This window comes from Onychomys torridus, chromosome 13 (assembly GCF_903995425.1).
Source record: "Onychomys torridus chromosome 13, mOncTor1.1, whole genome shotgun sequence".
NCBI classification, from domain to species: Eukaryota; Metazoa; Chordata; class Mammalia; order Rodentia; family Cricetidae; genus Onychomys; species Onychomys torridus.
In genome coordinates, this window is record NC_050455.1 from 52,232,204 (window position 1) to 52,250,589 (window position 18,386).

The following is an 18,386-nucleotide window of genomic DNA, read 5'->3' on the forward strand; positions in this document are numbered from 1 at the left end:
ACTTTAAAATCTCAAAAATACAGTTGTAGCTCAGTCAGGTATAATGTCTTGAAAACCTCACTAAGAATGTGATATACTTATGTGTGGGAATTTAATCACATATATGAGTATCTCCATACAGAGAGTTAACTTGAGTAGCAACATACAATGATGGTGAAAGGACATACCTTAAAAACGAATTGTTTATATCCCATTAGGCACCAGCTCCATCAGTTAAGATATTAGTTGGTCAAGAGAAAGACAGTTTTGATTAAAGTACATCTAAGAGACCATGTGACCACCTTTTGAAATCTGATTTGAAAGCCTCTTGGTAGCTGATTTCACTGTCATGTATCATTTTCAGTTCAACTTCATCTCATGTACCATTTTATATCCTTTTTATGGTGAATATTTGCTAATATTGACACCTGACACTTTCAAATGTCTCCAGCCTTGAGAAACTAGAAGTAGATAAATTGAAAACTTTAGAAGAATCTTTTATTAGTCAGAAAATAGAAATCTGTGGTGGCTCTGGGGATTCATAGTCATAGAGATTTGACTGGTGTGCCAGGACTGTTCTAACCTCACACAGACATTGTAAAAATTTATTTATTTTTCTTTAACTATTAAAGCCTAATATTAGCAAAATAAACATTATTATAAATAAAACAAGCCTGTAGGAACCAGACTCTAAAACAATTCCTAGCTTAATCCAATTAATTAAAATAATTTCATCAGTTGCTGTGGATAGATCATATAAATCATGTTTTTCTTTTTATAAATCCATCTTTTTGGATAAGCTATATAGTGATATATGTCTTATTAAGTGCAAATTATTTTCACTCTGTTAGGTATCACATTTTCTCACATACATGTGATTCTAAGACATCATTAAGAGTAAAAGGAATTTAATATCTTTCTGTCTACAGTAAACAAATAGATATTTCTGAATTTCTAAAATGAGTTTTTTAGTACATTTTAATTCATATCAGATTTATAAAATGTTCATATTATTATGAGTGCAACTTGGGCTCTATTGTACACCAGAAGTTTCTGACAAAAATTGCAGTTCTCTGCTCAGTCATAATGTACTGGCTTTAAAAATCTTAGCGATATGTTTGTGAAGTGTGACATGTTTTACATATTGTAACAATTTGAAGGGAATTCCAATTGAATTCACACACATTGTTCTTTAATTTTAACTAGAATTTACTAAGATAAAAATCAACCAAGAAAGCATTATGATATTCAGTCCTAAACAAAGAATCAATGTTTTAAAAACGGTTTTCCCAGCTCAAACCACAGAATTCTTAAAGTATTTTATCAGAGTAGTGAATTGGTGGTATCTACTTATCTACGGTTTTAATACCTAATACAATAACAACCTTCTATCAATATATGGCTAATTGCAGATATAAAGTATCTACTGGTAGTCCATCTCTCATAAAACCGCCTTTCGCTTTAATTCAAATCCATTGATTCCTATTCCAGTTAAAGCTGAAGAACTTAATATGTCTTTTAATCCTTTTATTGTACACGAGGATAAAATTAATTTTACCCCAGAACTGCACAAAGCCAATTAACATGATCTTTAGAGTTATTTAGTAAAGTGCTTCAAATTGTTAAATTTATCTTGACCTCTCAGTTGCACTCTCTGACTGCTTTTTAAATGAAGTAATCAATATCTCACAGCCCTTTTAATAGCTGAAACTTCTCAAATGTTTTACCTGTGCTCGAGTTAAGCGGTAAGCAAAGTGTTTATTCCTGTTCCTGTAAATCGGGAGTCAATTATGCTAAGTCTAAAGACAATTATATACTTTTAGAAGCACTATGAATTAAATGGTTGTTTGAATAAAATCAAACCCTCGTGTTGTGTTCAAAGTAAGCTAATCATAAGGAAAGATCATGTCCACACAGAATGTGCTTTCTGTTTGCAACCTCAATAGAAGACATTTATGTCCCTCACCACCGGTTCCTCCATTTTCTGCACTGGCTAGTTGAAAGTATTAATTTTCTTACTGTGATAGGGTGATCAACCGTCCTGTCAAGAAAATGGATCTCTGTGTCACCCTTTAGCATGATTAAATGGAGCCATGTCCCTGTGAAAAAAAAATACCAGATTTCCACGAAACTCTATGAAGACTTACTTTGAAAAAATTATTTTTAATATCTCCAAATCTCCCTTTTGATTGGCAGTTTCATTTATAAAAAAGCTTTGCAGCTAATTAACAACATTATTTCTTATTAACAGGAAATTCAGGCCCGACCAATAAAGGAAAGACATTTCCAAATCTGAGGAACTGAATGAGGGCTAGCTATTATTTTTAGCACAGTACAGGGATGCAGCTGGCACCTATGCCATCACTCATCAGTTAGTGTCTCTTCTCCTTCTATTTCCTTGTTCACAGAGATTTGTCTTTTTAGGTCTGGGTGCTTATAAAAATGAAACACTGAATTTCAGCACCAGTAATGTTAATACTTGTTGGGACAGTGTTACTATGAGCCCAGGTACATTCTAATCTTTAAATTACACCAAGTGATGTAATTAAGATTTCATATTTTGGCCACTTAGGAGAGGGCACCTGTTACAATACTTACTATTAGGGATAAATGTATAAATGTTTAGGGATACAATGTATAAATGGCTGATAGAAAGTGCCAAATTAAACTAGTGTAAAGTCTTAATTCCTTCCCTAGGGGTGGGAGTTAAGACAAGATTGAGGTAATTAACAGAAGGAACATAGAGAGAAGGTGGGGGCCCAGAGTGAGAGTGGAACTCTCCAAGTCCCCTTGTTTAATTTCCTCCTGGAAGCTGACCATGTGCACTGCTGTGCCCCTCCCCCAGCCTGGCGTGGCAGAGGCTGAGCGGCTGGGGTCAATGCCTTGCCTATTGATCAGTATCCCTGCAGTCCCTTGCTCTAGCAGCTGCTTCATCGGCTTCTTTCAGGGCCTGCTTCAGTACATTAGAATAGAAATCCATAACCAGAGCTGTGCTCATCCAAGCAGGGGAAGAAACTAAATTAAATGGTATAAAACAATCTTGGATCAGGAGTTTGTGCCAATTCATCTTGATCTAAGATGTCACACCGGGCTCTCTGTCTGAGCACCTGGGCTAGAGGCAGCCATAGTGAAAATAGATGGAGCTGCGATCATTCATTTGTCAGCTCAGGAGCAAGGCAGCAGTTAGCAATTCCCTTCTGCAGAGGTCAGCTGACAGAACAATCAGTGCAACTGCAGAATAGAGCTTTCCTTTGAACTATTGTTGTGGAGCATGCTCCTGCTGAGACGTGGGGGAGGGGAGCGGCTTGTTTCCTATTTGCAGAGGACTGTGTAAAGAGTAAAGCCTACAGGACCCGTAGAGGATGATTCTAGATGCAGGTGCCCTGTGCTCTTACTCCTTATGTGTGTAAAGTACGGAAATAAGGTTGATTTTCAGTGAATGCACAGAGATCTAGGTTACCAAACTGTTAAATATGAGACTGTCTAGAATTAAGGTCCTTTTAAACACAGAGGAAGTGACTACTGATATTTCATCCCTTTAGTGTCATGAAGCTTTCACATTTTTTTCTTCCACTTTAGGACCTGTTAATATTTTTTAATAAATATTTGTTCTGTCTTTAAAAACACAAAATTGCTGTGAAGTGGGAAAATGTATGTTATGGTATAGATTGGAAAATGTTTCTAGTATTAAATATTTTTAAACACCTAAGACTGTTGCTTTTATGGGAGATGTAAGAAATGAGATGTGATTTTCATGGCTTTGGTAGTTACAGTCATTTTCTAACACTGGAGGAGTCTCATGATAAAAACAGCCTACATGTAGGAAAAGGACAAGTAACTCAAGTTTTCTAGGGAAGTAGTGTATTTTAAGGAACAACCCTCTAAAGACTTAGTTAGGGCTATTAACAAGGTGTTTCCATCTCTTTGATTTGGTGACCTATTTATTCTTGCCCCACCCTGATGCCCCAGTGCCATTTCTGAAAATAACTATTCTTTCTGAAGTGCATCATCTAGAATGTTCTTCTAACCCCACATACTTTTTGTTTTGATATTCTTTTAATTTGCATTGTTATATTTTGGCTCTCAGGTTGCTTATCGAGTGTCCCACAAATGAAGAAAATGTCTACCTCTTACGAAGAAAGGCGGAAGCAGGCCACCGCTATTGTCCTCCTGGGGGTGATAGGTGCGGAATTTGGAGCTGAAATTGAACCGCCCAAGCTGCTGACCAGACCGCGCAGCTCCAGTCAAATTCCTGAAGGATTTGGTTTGACCAGTGGAGGCTCCAACTACTCACTGGCCAGACATACCTGTAAGTTTCAGATTTCTGATGCTGATCAGCTTGCTGAAGACATCTTTGTCAACAGAATGTCAGAATATTGAGTGTATCTGTAATACTAAGTTAGGAAACACAACAAACTTTTGGGTCCAGTACTCTTTATTTCTGAATTTCATTTAAAGTTAAAACTTAATGTCTTCGGGGCTTCTCTAAAGAACAGGAGGACGAGTTCTTAAAGTTTTGATCAAGATTCTTCTCCAAAATTTATGAAAGTGGGTATGTGAGTACACATGTACACACATTTGTTACAGCACACACTTCAAAGGAAATGGTTAAGAGATAGATTTTCTGAAGCCTTTTTTGTTTTGTTTGTTTTGTTTTGTTTTGTTTGTTTGCTTTTTTTTTTTTCCAAGACAGGGTTTCTCTGTGTAACAGCCCTGGCTGTTCTGGAACTTGCTTTACAGACCAGGATGGTCTCGAACTCACAGAGATCCATCTGCCTCTGCCTCCTGAGTGCTGGGATTAAAGGCCTGCACCGCCATGCAAATTTGAGTGACCATGGCCTAGAGAACACAGAGCTAGCTTACCCCAGGTCCCATGTTTTCCTTTGGAAATAGTTTCATGAAGTTTTACAGGAACAGAAAGAAAAAAGTAATAACTTAAGACAATTAGAAATTACATTGGTGGCAAATCAGTAATTCAATTACAGTCCTAAGAGACTATGTTGATGATATTCTTAGCTTTGGGGTTGGGGTTGACCGAAGCTGGTCGTCTGCTAAGTTAATAGAGTCCGAAAGTTTTTTTAATCTCTTAGTCCAGTGATTCTCAACATGCGGGTCAAGACCACTCTGGCAAAACCTCTACCTCCAAAAGTATTTACATTAAAAGTAGCAACAGAAATAATTTTATGGTTTGGGGTCACTGCAGCATGAGGAACTGTATTAAAGGGTCACAGCAGTAGGAAGATTGAGATCCACTGTCTTAGTCACAGTGTGTTAATTCTGACACTGAGGTTGGCAAGGAATGGCTATTTAGGGAGCTACAGCTAGCTTAAAATAAGATAATTGGCCTCTGCCTCTGCATCATTCTAACCTCTAGATGCCAATGCAATTCTAAGCCGTAGATCAATGTTTTCAGACACAGCTTTTTCCCCAAGCATCCCAGTTCACAAAAGCTAGTTTCAATAATTTTTGAAAAACAATGTCACTTTCATTTGAAAAGTTGGATTTGAAAAGTTGGAGATGGGGTGGGATATAGAATGGAAAAAGCATGAATATCCTCTGTAATTAAAAAAAAAAATTCAATGACAGTTTTAAATGACTCCGCTATTGCAGCTAGCTCTCATGGGTCTTGTATTGTACAGCTGCCTGCCCCCTGTGAGTGCCGGGGCAACAACGGGTCTAAGGTGTTTACAATGAGGCTTTGGTACTTGGTGTCGGAAGTCCTTGGGCTAAGACCAGAGTATTCTTACCTGGTCTTAAAAGCAGTTTTAATGAGCTGGGGCATCTTTTTATTTATTTTATTTATTGAAACAAGGTCTTAATTGTAACCCAGGCTGGCCTGGAACTTACAAAGATCTGTCTGCTTCCTCCTTTGGAGTGCTGGCACTAAAAGTGTTTGTTACCAACCCCTTCTAAATTGTCATATCATTAAGGGAAACATAATCATATCAGGAGATGTTCTTTTTTAAAAGATTTATTTTTTAAGGTCCATTTTTATTTAAATTATGTGTATGTGTCACGGGTAAGGCATGTGCACCTGTGTGTATAGGGTGGTGCAGTCATGCCTGTGGAGGCAAGAGGCTTCAGATACCCCTGGAACTGGAATTACAGGTGGCTGTGAGCTACCTACTGTGGGTACTGGAAACCAAACTCAGTTCTTCTGGTAGAGCAGAAAGAACTCTTAACCACTGAACCATCTCTCCATCCCTGTTTATTTATTTATAATTCGTGTGTGTGTGTGTGTGTGTGTGTGTGTGTGTGTGTGTGTGTGTATATACATGTGTGTGAGGGGTTCCCGTTGAGGCTAGAAAGAGTACTGGGTCCCCTAGAGCAGTTGTGAAGCCTGATGTGGATGGTGGGAACCAAACTCAGTTCCTTTGGTAGTGTAGCAAGTGCTCTTACCCACTGAGCCATCTCCCCAGCCTCCACAAAATAGTCTTGTAGAGTAAAACACTATAGGAATTTGACCTTTATGTGGAGGAAAAAGATAGATCAGGGTGCTTAGTTAATCTTCACAGTGGAGAGCTTCTCTGGACTTTTGCTTCATACTTTTGCTGTACAACTGAACTACCATATTCAATGCTTTGATTATAAACCTGGCCCATGGATGTAGCTGCTCCTCTGCCCCTTTCTTCAAGATTTCTAATTCAACAGGCAAATATTACTGGTGATAACTTCTTGACTCCTATTGACACTGAGATTAGAGAGAAATCATACCAACCCCACTGAAGCAGGTTATTGGTGCTTTTTAATTTTTTTTAAAAAATATTCATTTACTTCGTCTTCATAATTAATCTTATAACTCGATGCCTCTGACCCCTCCATTTCTCAAAGCTGGGGGCATGCAGGCAGACTTTGTTAGCCCAGTAAAATCATACCTGCAGCAAATATTGCTTTCAATATTGCTTATTGTTTCTGGAGCTCATGCTTTAACCTTTATGTGGTCCCAGTAAAAGAGAGCTATGTGATGAACATACACCATTTAATTCTATCATTTAAGAAAAAGAAAAGCTCTTTTTTTTCCCTATGCCCTTCTTTGATCTTCTAAATAAAATTAAGACTTCTTCATAGTGACTCAGCCAGAAAGTCAAGAGAACTGAGCTTGAGTTCAAACTTCCTGTAATCTGGAAAAATCATGCCTTTTCTATTCTCCACCTGGATATACTGCATTACCTCTCTGCAAAGTATTCCGTACTCCCACCCTGCTTCTCCATTCTAGCCTGCTTACCTTTCATGTATTTTTAAAGGGCCCTGCTTTCCACTCATAAACCCCCAAGTGACCAGATGGCCCAGGACGTAGACACAGATTTGTTCCTTACTTGAAATTTTGTCATCAGGTGTTAGAGGTTAAGAATGTTTCACATGGGTGGTTCAGATGGCATAAAAACTGGTTTGCTCTTTCTCCTTAACAAATGAAAGAAATGCTTTATCCTTTCCATATTTTTTGTTGATTGTATACATTAAAACTTATGATTTATTAATTTAAACATGATGTTTAAATATGTTGTTATTTTAATATATTGAGTACATTGTTTAAAAACACATAAACATGGGCTGGAGAGATGGCTCAACAGTAAAATCACTTGTTCTTCCAACAGGAAAAGAGTTCAGTTCCTGAGACCCACATCAGGCAGCTTACAACCACTCATAACTCCAGCTCTAGGCCATCCATGTGCCCATCTGGTCTCTGAGGGCACTTTCATGCATGTGTGAATGCAGACACATGCACGTGTGCATACACACCCACACATCCACCCCCACACACAAATCAATATGTATATTATATGAAAAAACTTTCCCTTACAAGTCAGTTCTCTTGTATTTTATTATTTTTCCATGAATAGAGAGTTTTTTTACCCTCACAGCTCTAGAAGAGGAGATCATTGGTAAATAGTGTCTATAAATGATTATGATTATTTTTTAAACTGTTTATGTCTTAAAAGTATTTTCAGTGGACTGGCTGATGCAAGAGGTTCTTGAGTTCAAAACCAGACTATACTACATAATCATTTGTATACAGCCTTGTCTGTGTATAGACAACCTGTCTCAAAACACCAAACCAAAACAAGATATTCATCTTTTAAAAACCTTTTCTTGATATTTCTTAACATGCTGTCTTTAATTCTTTCCAACATGTTTTATAATTTCTCAGTCATAACCTTTTGTACGGACTATTTCCCCACTGCCTAAATGTATACCTATATGCAGAAATGTCACAAACTAGTGGATTGCTGATCGATTTCTTCTAACCTGTTGGTTAGTTGCTCCATGGATTTGTTTATATCTCATTATTCAGAATTTCTAGGGTACTGCTCTTATCCTGTGTCACTGTTTTACCCATGATTTGTCTGTACACAATTCTGGGACTCGTGCATGTGCTTTTATGTATCATCTTTTTAATAAACCCATTTGCAGATTACAGGACTATAACTAGAAAGAGGAACCGCTGGAAAGGGAGATCTTAAAAAGTTGTGGCAGAATAGAAATGGACATTTTTTTTCCCAAAGAAAATTTGATGATTTAATGAGAAATTTTAAAGGACATTTATATTAGCCAGGGTTCTTTAGAGGAATAGAACTAAAATAATGAATGAATAAATTAATTAATATAGTATATGTTAAAATATATACTAAAACTTTATTGGAATGGCTTACATGCTGTGGACGAGCTAGTCCAACAATGGCCTCTCACTGGTGCCTTTAAGAGTTTTTCCAGAATAGGGTTGTATGCTGCAGTTTTCTCTTGAGTGGTGAATAACCAGTAACCTGGACCCTAGTCTTCTCCTCAGCCAACTGAGCTCTGTGGCTACCCAAGAGAAGATTCTCTTCCAGGGCATACTTAGAAACATTAGACTGCATGTCTGGAGCCTGTCATTTTTATCACCAAGTTCATTCTTTTCCTTTGGCATTGTGTTCCCAGAAATATTGTGTGTTCCCCGAAATAAACTTATCTGGGGTCAGAGAACAGGACGGCCACAATATTAAACATGAGGATAGGCAGTGGTAGCACACACCTTTAATCCTAGCATTTCAGAGACAGAAATACCTCTGGATCTCTGAGTTCAAGGCCACGTTAGAAACAGCCAGGCATGGTGACACACGCCTTTAATCCCAGAAATCCAGCCTTTAATCCCAGGGAGTGACGGCAGAAAGTAGAAAGATATATAAAGCGTGAAGACCAGAAAATAGAAGCATTTGGTTAAGCATTCAGACTTTGGAGCAGCACAGTTCAGCTGAGATTCATTTGGATGAGGACACAGAAGTTTGCAGTCTGAGGAAACAAGACCAGCTGAGGAACTGGCGAGGTGAAGTAGCTGTGGCTTGTTCTGCTTCTCTGATCTTCCAGCATTCACCCCAATAACTGGCCTCGGGTTTGATTTTACTAATAAGACTTTTAAGATTCCTGCTACATTTGTATCCTGTGGTGTTAGAAGTGGCTGAAGTTATTGTTGAGCTCATTCTTTCTAAAGATGCTAGAAGCAAACAGCCAGCATCATTATCTCCCACAAATTGTCAAAAAGGTGTTATGTATAGAGTCACTGAATTCCTTGCTCCCCATAATAGACAAATCAGGATAATCGGATACATTTACCTTGATAAGTTCTTTAAAAAGTTCATACTATGAATTTTTAGTGCTCTACATGCTTCGAGGCGAGCCTTCAGTAACTGTAGATGTCAGCAAATTGGAAAGTCTGTTCCATATACTTAAAACATACCTTTATACTTGTTTCTCTAGTACCACCATCTGTATTAGTCAGGGTTCTCTAGAGCAGGGGTCTCAACCTATGGTTAACGACCCCATTGGGGGTTGAATATCAGATAGCTTGCATATCAGATTTTTACATTTTATGAATTAGCTGTGAAAATCGTTTCATTGTTGGGGGTTACCACAATATGAGGAACTGTATTAAAGGGTGACAACATTAACAAAGTTGAGAGCCACTGCTCCAGAGGACAGTACTGAGAGAGTGAGTGTGTATATATATGGACTTTATTAGAGCGGCTTTCAGGCTGTGGTCTTGCTAGTACAACAATGACTGTCTCTAATGGAAAGCCCAAGAATGTTTCAGTTGGTCTTCCATCTTTGTTGGAATACTGGAGAAGTTAGGTTCCAATCCAGTGAAATAATGTGTAAGCAGCAGGATAGATGAACTTGCCAGAGAGTGAGGGCAAGGAGGCAAAAAGCAAAAGCTTCCTTCTTCCATACCCTTTTATGTGGGCTACCACCAGAAGGTGTGGAACAAATTTGAGGTGGGTCCTCTGACCTTAAATGATCTAAATTTAGGGTAGGTCTTCTTACCTTCAAATGAGCCATGTGCACCCAACTACTTGGGTTTTAGTTGATTACAAATGTAGTCAAGTTGGCAAACAAGATTAGCCATTACAGTATTGGTATCAAAATCTTGTTTTTCTGAGAAGCAGGGAGTGGACCTGCATGTAAAAGGGTCTCGGTGTGTATTTCTGACTTGAAGGAAATCATGGACTGACGAATGCTGTTGTGGGGACTTCTGCAGTGTCCATCCTTCTTTGTCCTAAGGATGGCATATGACAGTTACCCAGACATGTTAGCCGTCTGAGTGGTTTAGAACTTCAGATATCGGAACGGATATGGGAAGAGATGAAGTTTCTATTTCCTTAGCAATTTATAATTATGAGTATTTCATTAACAGAAAACGATAGATTTTCAGAGGTTTCTAGCAAGAAGTCCTACCTGAAATTATGTAGTTTTGGCAAGAACTGGTTCTAAAATGCTTTTCCTAATTTTTAAAAATTTGACTCACATTATTTTAGTGGTCACAATATTTGTTTGTGTGTGTGTGTGCGCGTGCGTGCACGTGTGTGTGCACATTTTCATGTGGATACACATGTATGTGGATCCATGTGCTTATGTGTGTACATACATGTATGATGTCTTAGAGGACATTGTTGAGTATTATTTCTCAGGGGCCATCTGCCTTTAAATAATTTTCTTTTGATACAAGGCATTCACTGGCCTGGAACTCAACAGGTAGCCTGGGCTTGTGCCAGCGAGCCCCCAGATAGCTGTTCAACTGTACCTCCCCAGAACTAGGATTATAAGCCCATCTCCGTGTCTGGCTGTTTTGAATGCAGATTCTGGGGATTTAACAGGTCCTCAGGCTTACAAAGCAAACACTTTACAAACTGAACTATCTTCCCAACCCAGATATGAAATATAAAAGTAATCACCGACTTGCTTTTTACTTTCACAGCATGACCCTATATTTTGTTCAAAGGTCTCATGTTCATTGGGGATGGACTTGCCTGCAATAACTGAATTTTGAGACTTTTATTTTTCAAATTGGAGATCTTGATGAAACTTGTCATTTTAAGTCTTGCTCTGCTGTTTGGAAACAGATGTCTAAATGCCCTGTATCTTGTTTAGCTCTTTACAATCAGTCATGCATACTATTAATCTACTGTCATGCTCTCTTCCTATTATCTGTTGCTGTTTTTGTTATATTGGCATTTAGAATGCATTGCTGCCATTAAATATTTATTCTATTTGGTCTCTTATTGAATGGGTATTAATTATTATCATTTTAAGATAAAGCCATTAAGATACAATATTTGATGAACTTTAAATGCTAATTGTATTAGTTATTTTTGTTTTTGTCATAAAGCTCCATGACCAATGCAACTTATAGAAGAACTATTTTATTTTGGCTTAGTGTTTGAGAAGGTTAGAGTATATAATGGCAGGGACAGCGTGGTGGCATTAACAGGAAGGTGAGAACTCACATCTTGATCTTATACCTTATATATTTATTGAAATAACATTGAAAAAAAGCTGGACAGCCTCTGAAATTAGTTAGAGGCCTAGATTAGGTTATATTGTTACCTTATATTCTTGAGCAATTTAGGTTCTTCTTGGGTGCAGTTTATCTATAGAATAAGTGAGGGGACCTGTTTTCACGTAAATGTCCCCTTTGGCCCAGTGAGTCTGCTTCCAGACATCCAGCATCCTTGAAAGTTCATCTCCACCTCCTCCTACTCTCCTTTCCTTGTGATGGTGAATTCCCTCTTGTTTTATATTAAGTGAATTCAGTGGAGAACTGTCTTCTTCCTCCTTCTCCTCCTACTCCTCCTTCTCTTCTTCTTACTCTTCTTCTTCAATACACAGTTGAGGCTTTGGACTATTTTAGAACATTGTTTATGGTATTATGTTGTAGAGCTTTTGCTCCATTGTTCTTTGGTCTCTGTTCATTTTGTAATTGTAGAATTATGCTGGCACGTCTGTAGTAAATCGTTTTGATCTCTCATTGGATTCTTTACTTTGGGCAGGTTTCATAAGTCATTTCCCTAGGTGGCAGACTCAAAAGTTGATTTGTTTCCAGGACTATTTCCAGGATCAATAGCTTGAAAGGAGGGAATAAAGGAGAATTGGCTAGGGGAGACAGTGGGCTGAGTTTCAGTTGCAAAGAAAGCCTTTGCTGATCTTAGGGAACCGTGTTATGGGTGACCCTTTAGACTTCCCTCTACTAAGGCACAGGGCTCAACTTCAGTAACTTATGTCACTTAGTCATTGAACCAGAGGTGTCCTGAGAAGAAGATGTGACATAAGGCTGCTTCTTAGTGCAGACCCTATAGAGGGACTAAGACATGTGAACTACTAATACCCCAACACATTGCAGGAGTGAGTCCTCAGTCCTAGGAGTTGGGATGGATATAGCTTTCCTAGATCTGCTGCAGTAGAGTATGGTCTTGCATGTACTCTAGTTCCCCTTTTTATAATAACAGAAATGATTAGAGGGAGCGGCCTTTTAATTCCAACTTTATACATATTTGTTGGTACACTTTAAGCTAAATAGTTTTCTTTCTCACCCGACATAGTATAAAGCACACTACCAGTGGGTTATAAGTGAATATTTCCTCTTTGCCGGGTGTCTTGCTCCACACTGCACATAGTTGTTTTGATTTGGTGTTCTGTTCAAGTGCATGGATGTAGGGCCATCTACTGAAGCATAGGCAGCCTATCAAGGGCACCTCCCTAAAGAAAACTGACTTTTCCTCCAACAAAGGCCATCACTTGCCAGTAACTCCTCAGTTAGGGGTGGGACTTTGTGAAACCCTCCTCTATCCATACTTGTGAAACCCTCCTCTATCCATACTGGGGTTGGGCTGGCTTGATTTTATATAGGTCTTGTACATGAAGCTTCTCTAAATTCATTTGTGCAATGGCCCTGACATGTACAGAAAACACTGCTTCACACCATTCCTTTACTCCCTCCTACTCATAATCTTTCTGACGCTTCTTCCCCTATGACCTCTGAACATTTCAAGGAGGGGATGTGATACAGATCTTCCATTTAGTGCTGAGCACTGTACAGTCTCTGCATGTTGACCAGTTGGTTTCTCTGTATTAACCATATACTGCAGAAAGAAGCTTCTCTTATGAGGGTTGATTTACACACTAGTATTTGGTTATAAGACAAGCTTTTATGGAACAGTTTAATATTACATCCATTTAACAACAACAAAAATAGTAACAGGTTCTCCCCTAGGGTTTATGACCTACCCAGTCACTGTTTCTTGGTCCACTTAATGACCAAGAATGACCAGGTATGAATTCTGTCTTGTGGAGTAGGCCTAAGATCTAACTAGAAAGCAGTTAGTTACCCCCATAATATTCATGTCACAATTGCACCAAGAGGCACATCATGCCAGGCCAGTGTTATTCTAGCTTGCAGGGCTCTCCACTGGGAGATAGTTCTGACTGCTTGTGTGGCCAGTAGCTTGCATAGACTTTTCAGTTGAATGCCCACTTGATTTCCTTCTTTCTTTTTTTAATTTGAGTATGTGTTGTCAGTTATAGAGTCTTACCATCAAATTCTGGAGGATAACCTAGAAAAATATTAATATCCTATTTGAGGGAGAGGTCTGTAGGATACCACTGGCCCACACCTGGCACTGGGCTTTTTGTTTGATAATGTATAATATCTGAGAGAGGAATTACTCCTGCCTCCCTCCCATAGGGAGTTAATCTTTTGACACTAAAATGCCAAACATGGACTAGACCACCTGTATTCATACTGTAATGAGGTGTCTTTTGACCATCTCACACAGCTTTTCTCAGTCATAAAGAAGCAAAACTTAGATGTGCTGGTGCAAAAAATGAGGGTGTTCAGTGAGTACCAGGCTGCCTGAAGATGTGAACATCTTCATTCTCACTTAGAAATATACTGGTACTGACCAGATTTTTTTAAAAAGACACATAAAACCTATGTACATCTTTGTACCTTAAAAATGGCTTTTATTTTTGGTGTGAAAGCTTAGATTAGGGAAAATGTTTTTTGTTTTTTGTTTTTGTTTTCTCTACAGTTGATCATTACATATACTGTAATTCCAGGTTCTCCAGCTGGCTAATGTATATGATCCCTAGAGAGTGCACAAGAAATGCTATACTGATATGCATTTGTGCTGTTGTCTTAGGAAAAGACTATCTAGATTTCATTCACTTCTCAAAAGAAAGTCATTAAAATATTAATGGATGAGGACTATTGTAAAAGTTTGTCAAAACAATTATTTTTGTTATTTTTTATTATTTCAGGTTATAATTATAATTATATCATTTCCTCTTTCCCTTTCCTTCTTTCAAATCCTCTCATATAACCCTCCTTGTACTCTTTCAAAATCATGGCCTCCTTTTTCACTAATTGTTGCCACTTGCATATGTGCATATGTATGTACAAATATATTCCAAACATAACTTGTTTAGTGTATATAATGTTCCTCATGTATTGGATAATCAATTGGTGGGTGAATACTGTTTCTCCTCTCAGCATTCTTAGTTGCCCAGAGTTCTTTGCATAGGATTGAGTCCATCTGGGCTCTCCCCAGTCCACATTAGTGTGTCTGTTGTTGGCCTTGTTCAGTATGTGTTTAGGAGTCATGTTAATGGATGTAGCTTCTAACATTCCTAGGAAAGACAATCTCACATCAAACTCTCTGTTTCTCTGGCACTTACAATCTTTCTGCCCCCTCTTCCACAATAATCCCTAAGTCTTAGGTTTAGGAGTTGTGCTGAAGATGTATCCTTTGGGACTGGGCTCCACATTTCTGCATTTTGGCTGGTTGTGGTTTTCTGTAATGGTCTCTGACAGTTGCAAAGAGTTTTTGTTGTTTGAGGGGTGAGGATGACCTTTATCTGTGTATAAGGACAAATATTTAGACTGTAGTTAGGGGTTATGTTTATTTAGTATAATGGCAGTTGTATATTCTCTTCCAAGATCTTTGACTTTACTAGCCCTATTGGTTGGCAAGGTTTGCAGTACCAGCTGAGGTTTCTCTCTCGTGGAGCAGCTCTTATATCCAATCAGAGAGCTCTTGGTTGCCACCAGGGTATGCCACTACTGCCCCCTCAGGGTTATCATGCCGCGCTGGTCTTCAATGTGGCTCATGGGTATTATAGCTGGGTAGGACTGTTGGTTGCTTCCCTCCTTTGGAATCAGTAATGGAATTTTCTAGTATAATGAAAGCTATTCCTTAGTGGGAGGTTTTCAGGTCGGTACCAGCTCAGGGCTTCCAGACCCCTTTTCTGAAGTGCAGTGTCTTCAGTAATAGGAACTTACCTTTTACCTCTAGAGGGCAACCAAGTGAAATAGCAAAAATAATCTGTACCATTTTGAGAGTGTTTGGGAAAACCTTGACCAACAACTCAAAAGAGGCTTCATATGCCTGGTGCTGGGGTTTTGTTAGATAGTCTTTGGCTCCAAGGGGAGTGAACATTGTCAGCCCAAGTGGGAAAACTTCATTTAAAGTATTTATTCATAGAGAGATTTATATGTATTATTTGATCTCATTAGGTCAATACTTATTAGTGTGGTTTTTTATGACTTTTTCAAATATCCTGTTACTTTGCCCTCCTCTGTCCTTCTTCTGTATTTACCTCCACTCCCCACACCCCTCACATCCTAATTAGCCTTGAGCATTTCCTATTTCCCTATCAGATCACTTGTACCCTGCTATTCTCCATTCTATTGCTCTCCCAACTTAGTCCTTTTGAGGCTATTAATATTTAAAGTTATTTTTGAAATGAGTGTGTTAATGGTAGTCATTGTGTTGTTGACTTTGGGTAGTCTTGTTAGTGGTCTTAGTGGTATTTCGTGTTTTAGAATTATGGCTTTGTTTTTATTCTAGAATATCTTGGCTATTTTCATTCCCCTCTTCAGCCTAAAGATTGCTCCCTGTATTTTCTTTAGGTTTGACTTGTTGCCTAGAAATTTTTCAGATTGTTTATATCATTATGGAAAGGTTTTTTTTGTTGTTTTGTTTTTTTGTTTTTGTTTTGTTTTGTTTTTGTCCTTCGTGGTCATTTAAATAAGAATGGCCCCCATAGGCTCATGTATTTGAATGCTTTGTTATCAGGGAGTGGAACTATTTGAAAGGATTAGAAGGATTAGGAGTTGTGGTCTTATTGGATTAAGTGTGACCTTGTTGAAGGAAATGTGTCACTGGGGGTGGGCTTTGAGGTATCAAAAGTCTTGGTCAAGCTCAGGCCAGTCTCCCAACTACCCCAGCTCCTCACCTGTTGTCTGCCTACAGATCAGGACATAGCTCTCAGCTACTGCTCCAGCACCTGGCTATATGCTGCCATCCTCCCTGCCATGTTAATAAGAGACTAAACCTCTGAAACTGTAAGCAAGCCTCTAATTAAATGCTTTATTTCATAAGATGCCTTGGTCGTTGGTCATGGGTATTTCTTCACAGTAATAGAGTAGTGATTAAAATATCCTTTAAGTATGGCAGATAGTTTTGTGGGGTATATTAGTCTAAGTTGGTCATCATGGTGTTTTAGGATTTGAATGCATTGCTCCAGGATTCTTTGGCTTTCAGAGCTTCGATTGAGAAGTCAACTATTATTATGATGGCTTCCTATTATGTGCAACACATGGTTTGGGGTTATTGTTGTTGTTCATATTTGGTGTTTTAAATGTGATACAGTATGAAGATTTTCATTTCTGGTCTTGTCTGTTTGGTCTTCCTTGTGCTCTTGTATCTGTAAAGGTTCATCTTTCTTTGGGTTTTGGAAGCTTTCTTTTCTAATCTTCATGAAGATCTGATCTATGTCATTGACTTGGGATTCTTCTCCCTCTTCTATGCCTGTCATTTGAAGGTTTTGTCTTTTCATGGTGTTCTACATTTTCTGTATGTTTCTTTCCTTTATTGTTTTTTTCTTTTTCATATTCTTTTCTTATTTTATCTAGATCCTATACTTTATCTTCTAGACCTGATAATCAGTCCCCTGCCTTTTATTCTGCTTGTAAGGGTTTCTTTTGATTTTTCTAGTTGAGTTATAGGCCTTTCAAGTCCATCTTCATTTCATCTTGAGTCCTCTCCAATGTTTGCATCTCCTTATTGAATTGTTTTCAAGTTCTGGATTGTGTTAGTCATTTCCATCAGCCTCATGTTTGCATTTTCTTGGGCATCATGCATTCATTTATTTTCCTTAAATTCCTTTCCCTTGCTTTTATTGGACTGTTCCTTTGTGCCTTCTTTAAACATAATTGAATTCTTTGAAGTTTATGATTGTTCTTTTAAATGATGTGTCCCTGAACTCATCTAGGTAATTTTCCTTGACTCACATTTATTTCTACATGACTGGTAGGTTTTGGAGGAGAGATGCTTGACATTTCATATGGCTTGTATTTTTGTGATAAGAGTTGGACATGTGTACATTTTTGTTAGTTTTGTGTCTGTTATGAACAAAGCAGGTTGAGGCAGAAGAAAGAATTTGCTGAAGGACAGGCCTAGCATGTGAAATGACTTTAGATGGAATAAAGCTAGATGGACACAGGGGCTTGGGCTGATGTGCAGAATGTGCATCCTGATTCAGGCTTGGAGTATTGGGGTAGATCTGGCCAGGTAGAGAGATTAGATATGGTGGTAAGGGGGGTGGGTAGTTGTAGGCAGGCAGGGTTGTCTTGGTGGAAGCCTAGAGATTGATTGTGGAGCAGGCAGGGATGGCCACAATAGGCTGTAGAACTGGGTGTGGGACATGAGCTAGATCTGTTGAGTTGGGAAGGTTTCTGGAGAGGAGGGTTATACATACTCACCTAGATGGACCCTGGAGAAGAAAGTGCTGGACCTGGCTCATTACAGAGGTTAAAATAATTGTTTTTCGGGTATCATAACTTTTAAAAACAATAGAGAACTATATCCCTCTGGATAAATTAGAGTACCATCAAATGAGAACATAGATACTAACAAAGAAATGTTTTAATGTTATGAATCTGGATCCAGAGTTTTATGGTGCTGTGGATGTTTGACTTTTTTTTGTTATCGTCTCCTTTGTGAAAGTTTTCCTCCAGATACTCTCTGTGCTTTCTAATCCTGAAGAGTATATTAAATGAATGTATTAATATAGATTGAGATTGATTTTATAATGAATCT

The 18,386-nt window shown here is 38.3% G+C and overlaps 1 protein-coding gene across 2 annotated transcripts in view; it reads left to right on the forward strand.

Annotated features, from left to right (window-relative positions):
* Window positions 1-18,386, forward strand: part of Wdr7 (WD repeat domain 7) — a 284,884-nt gene that overhangs the window by 159,120 nt on the left and 107,378 nt on the right. For both annotated transcript variants that reach the window (XM_036204543.1, XM_036204544.1), the window contains one exon: window positions 4,067-4,288. In XM_036204543.1, the coding sequence (XP_036060436.1) occupies window positions 4,067-4,288 (222 nt within the window). The remainder of the gene's footprint in view (window positions 1-4,066; window positions 4,289-18,386) is intronic.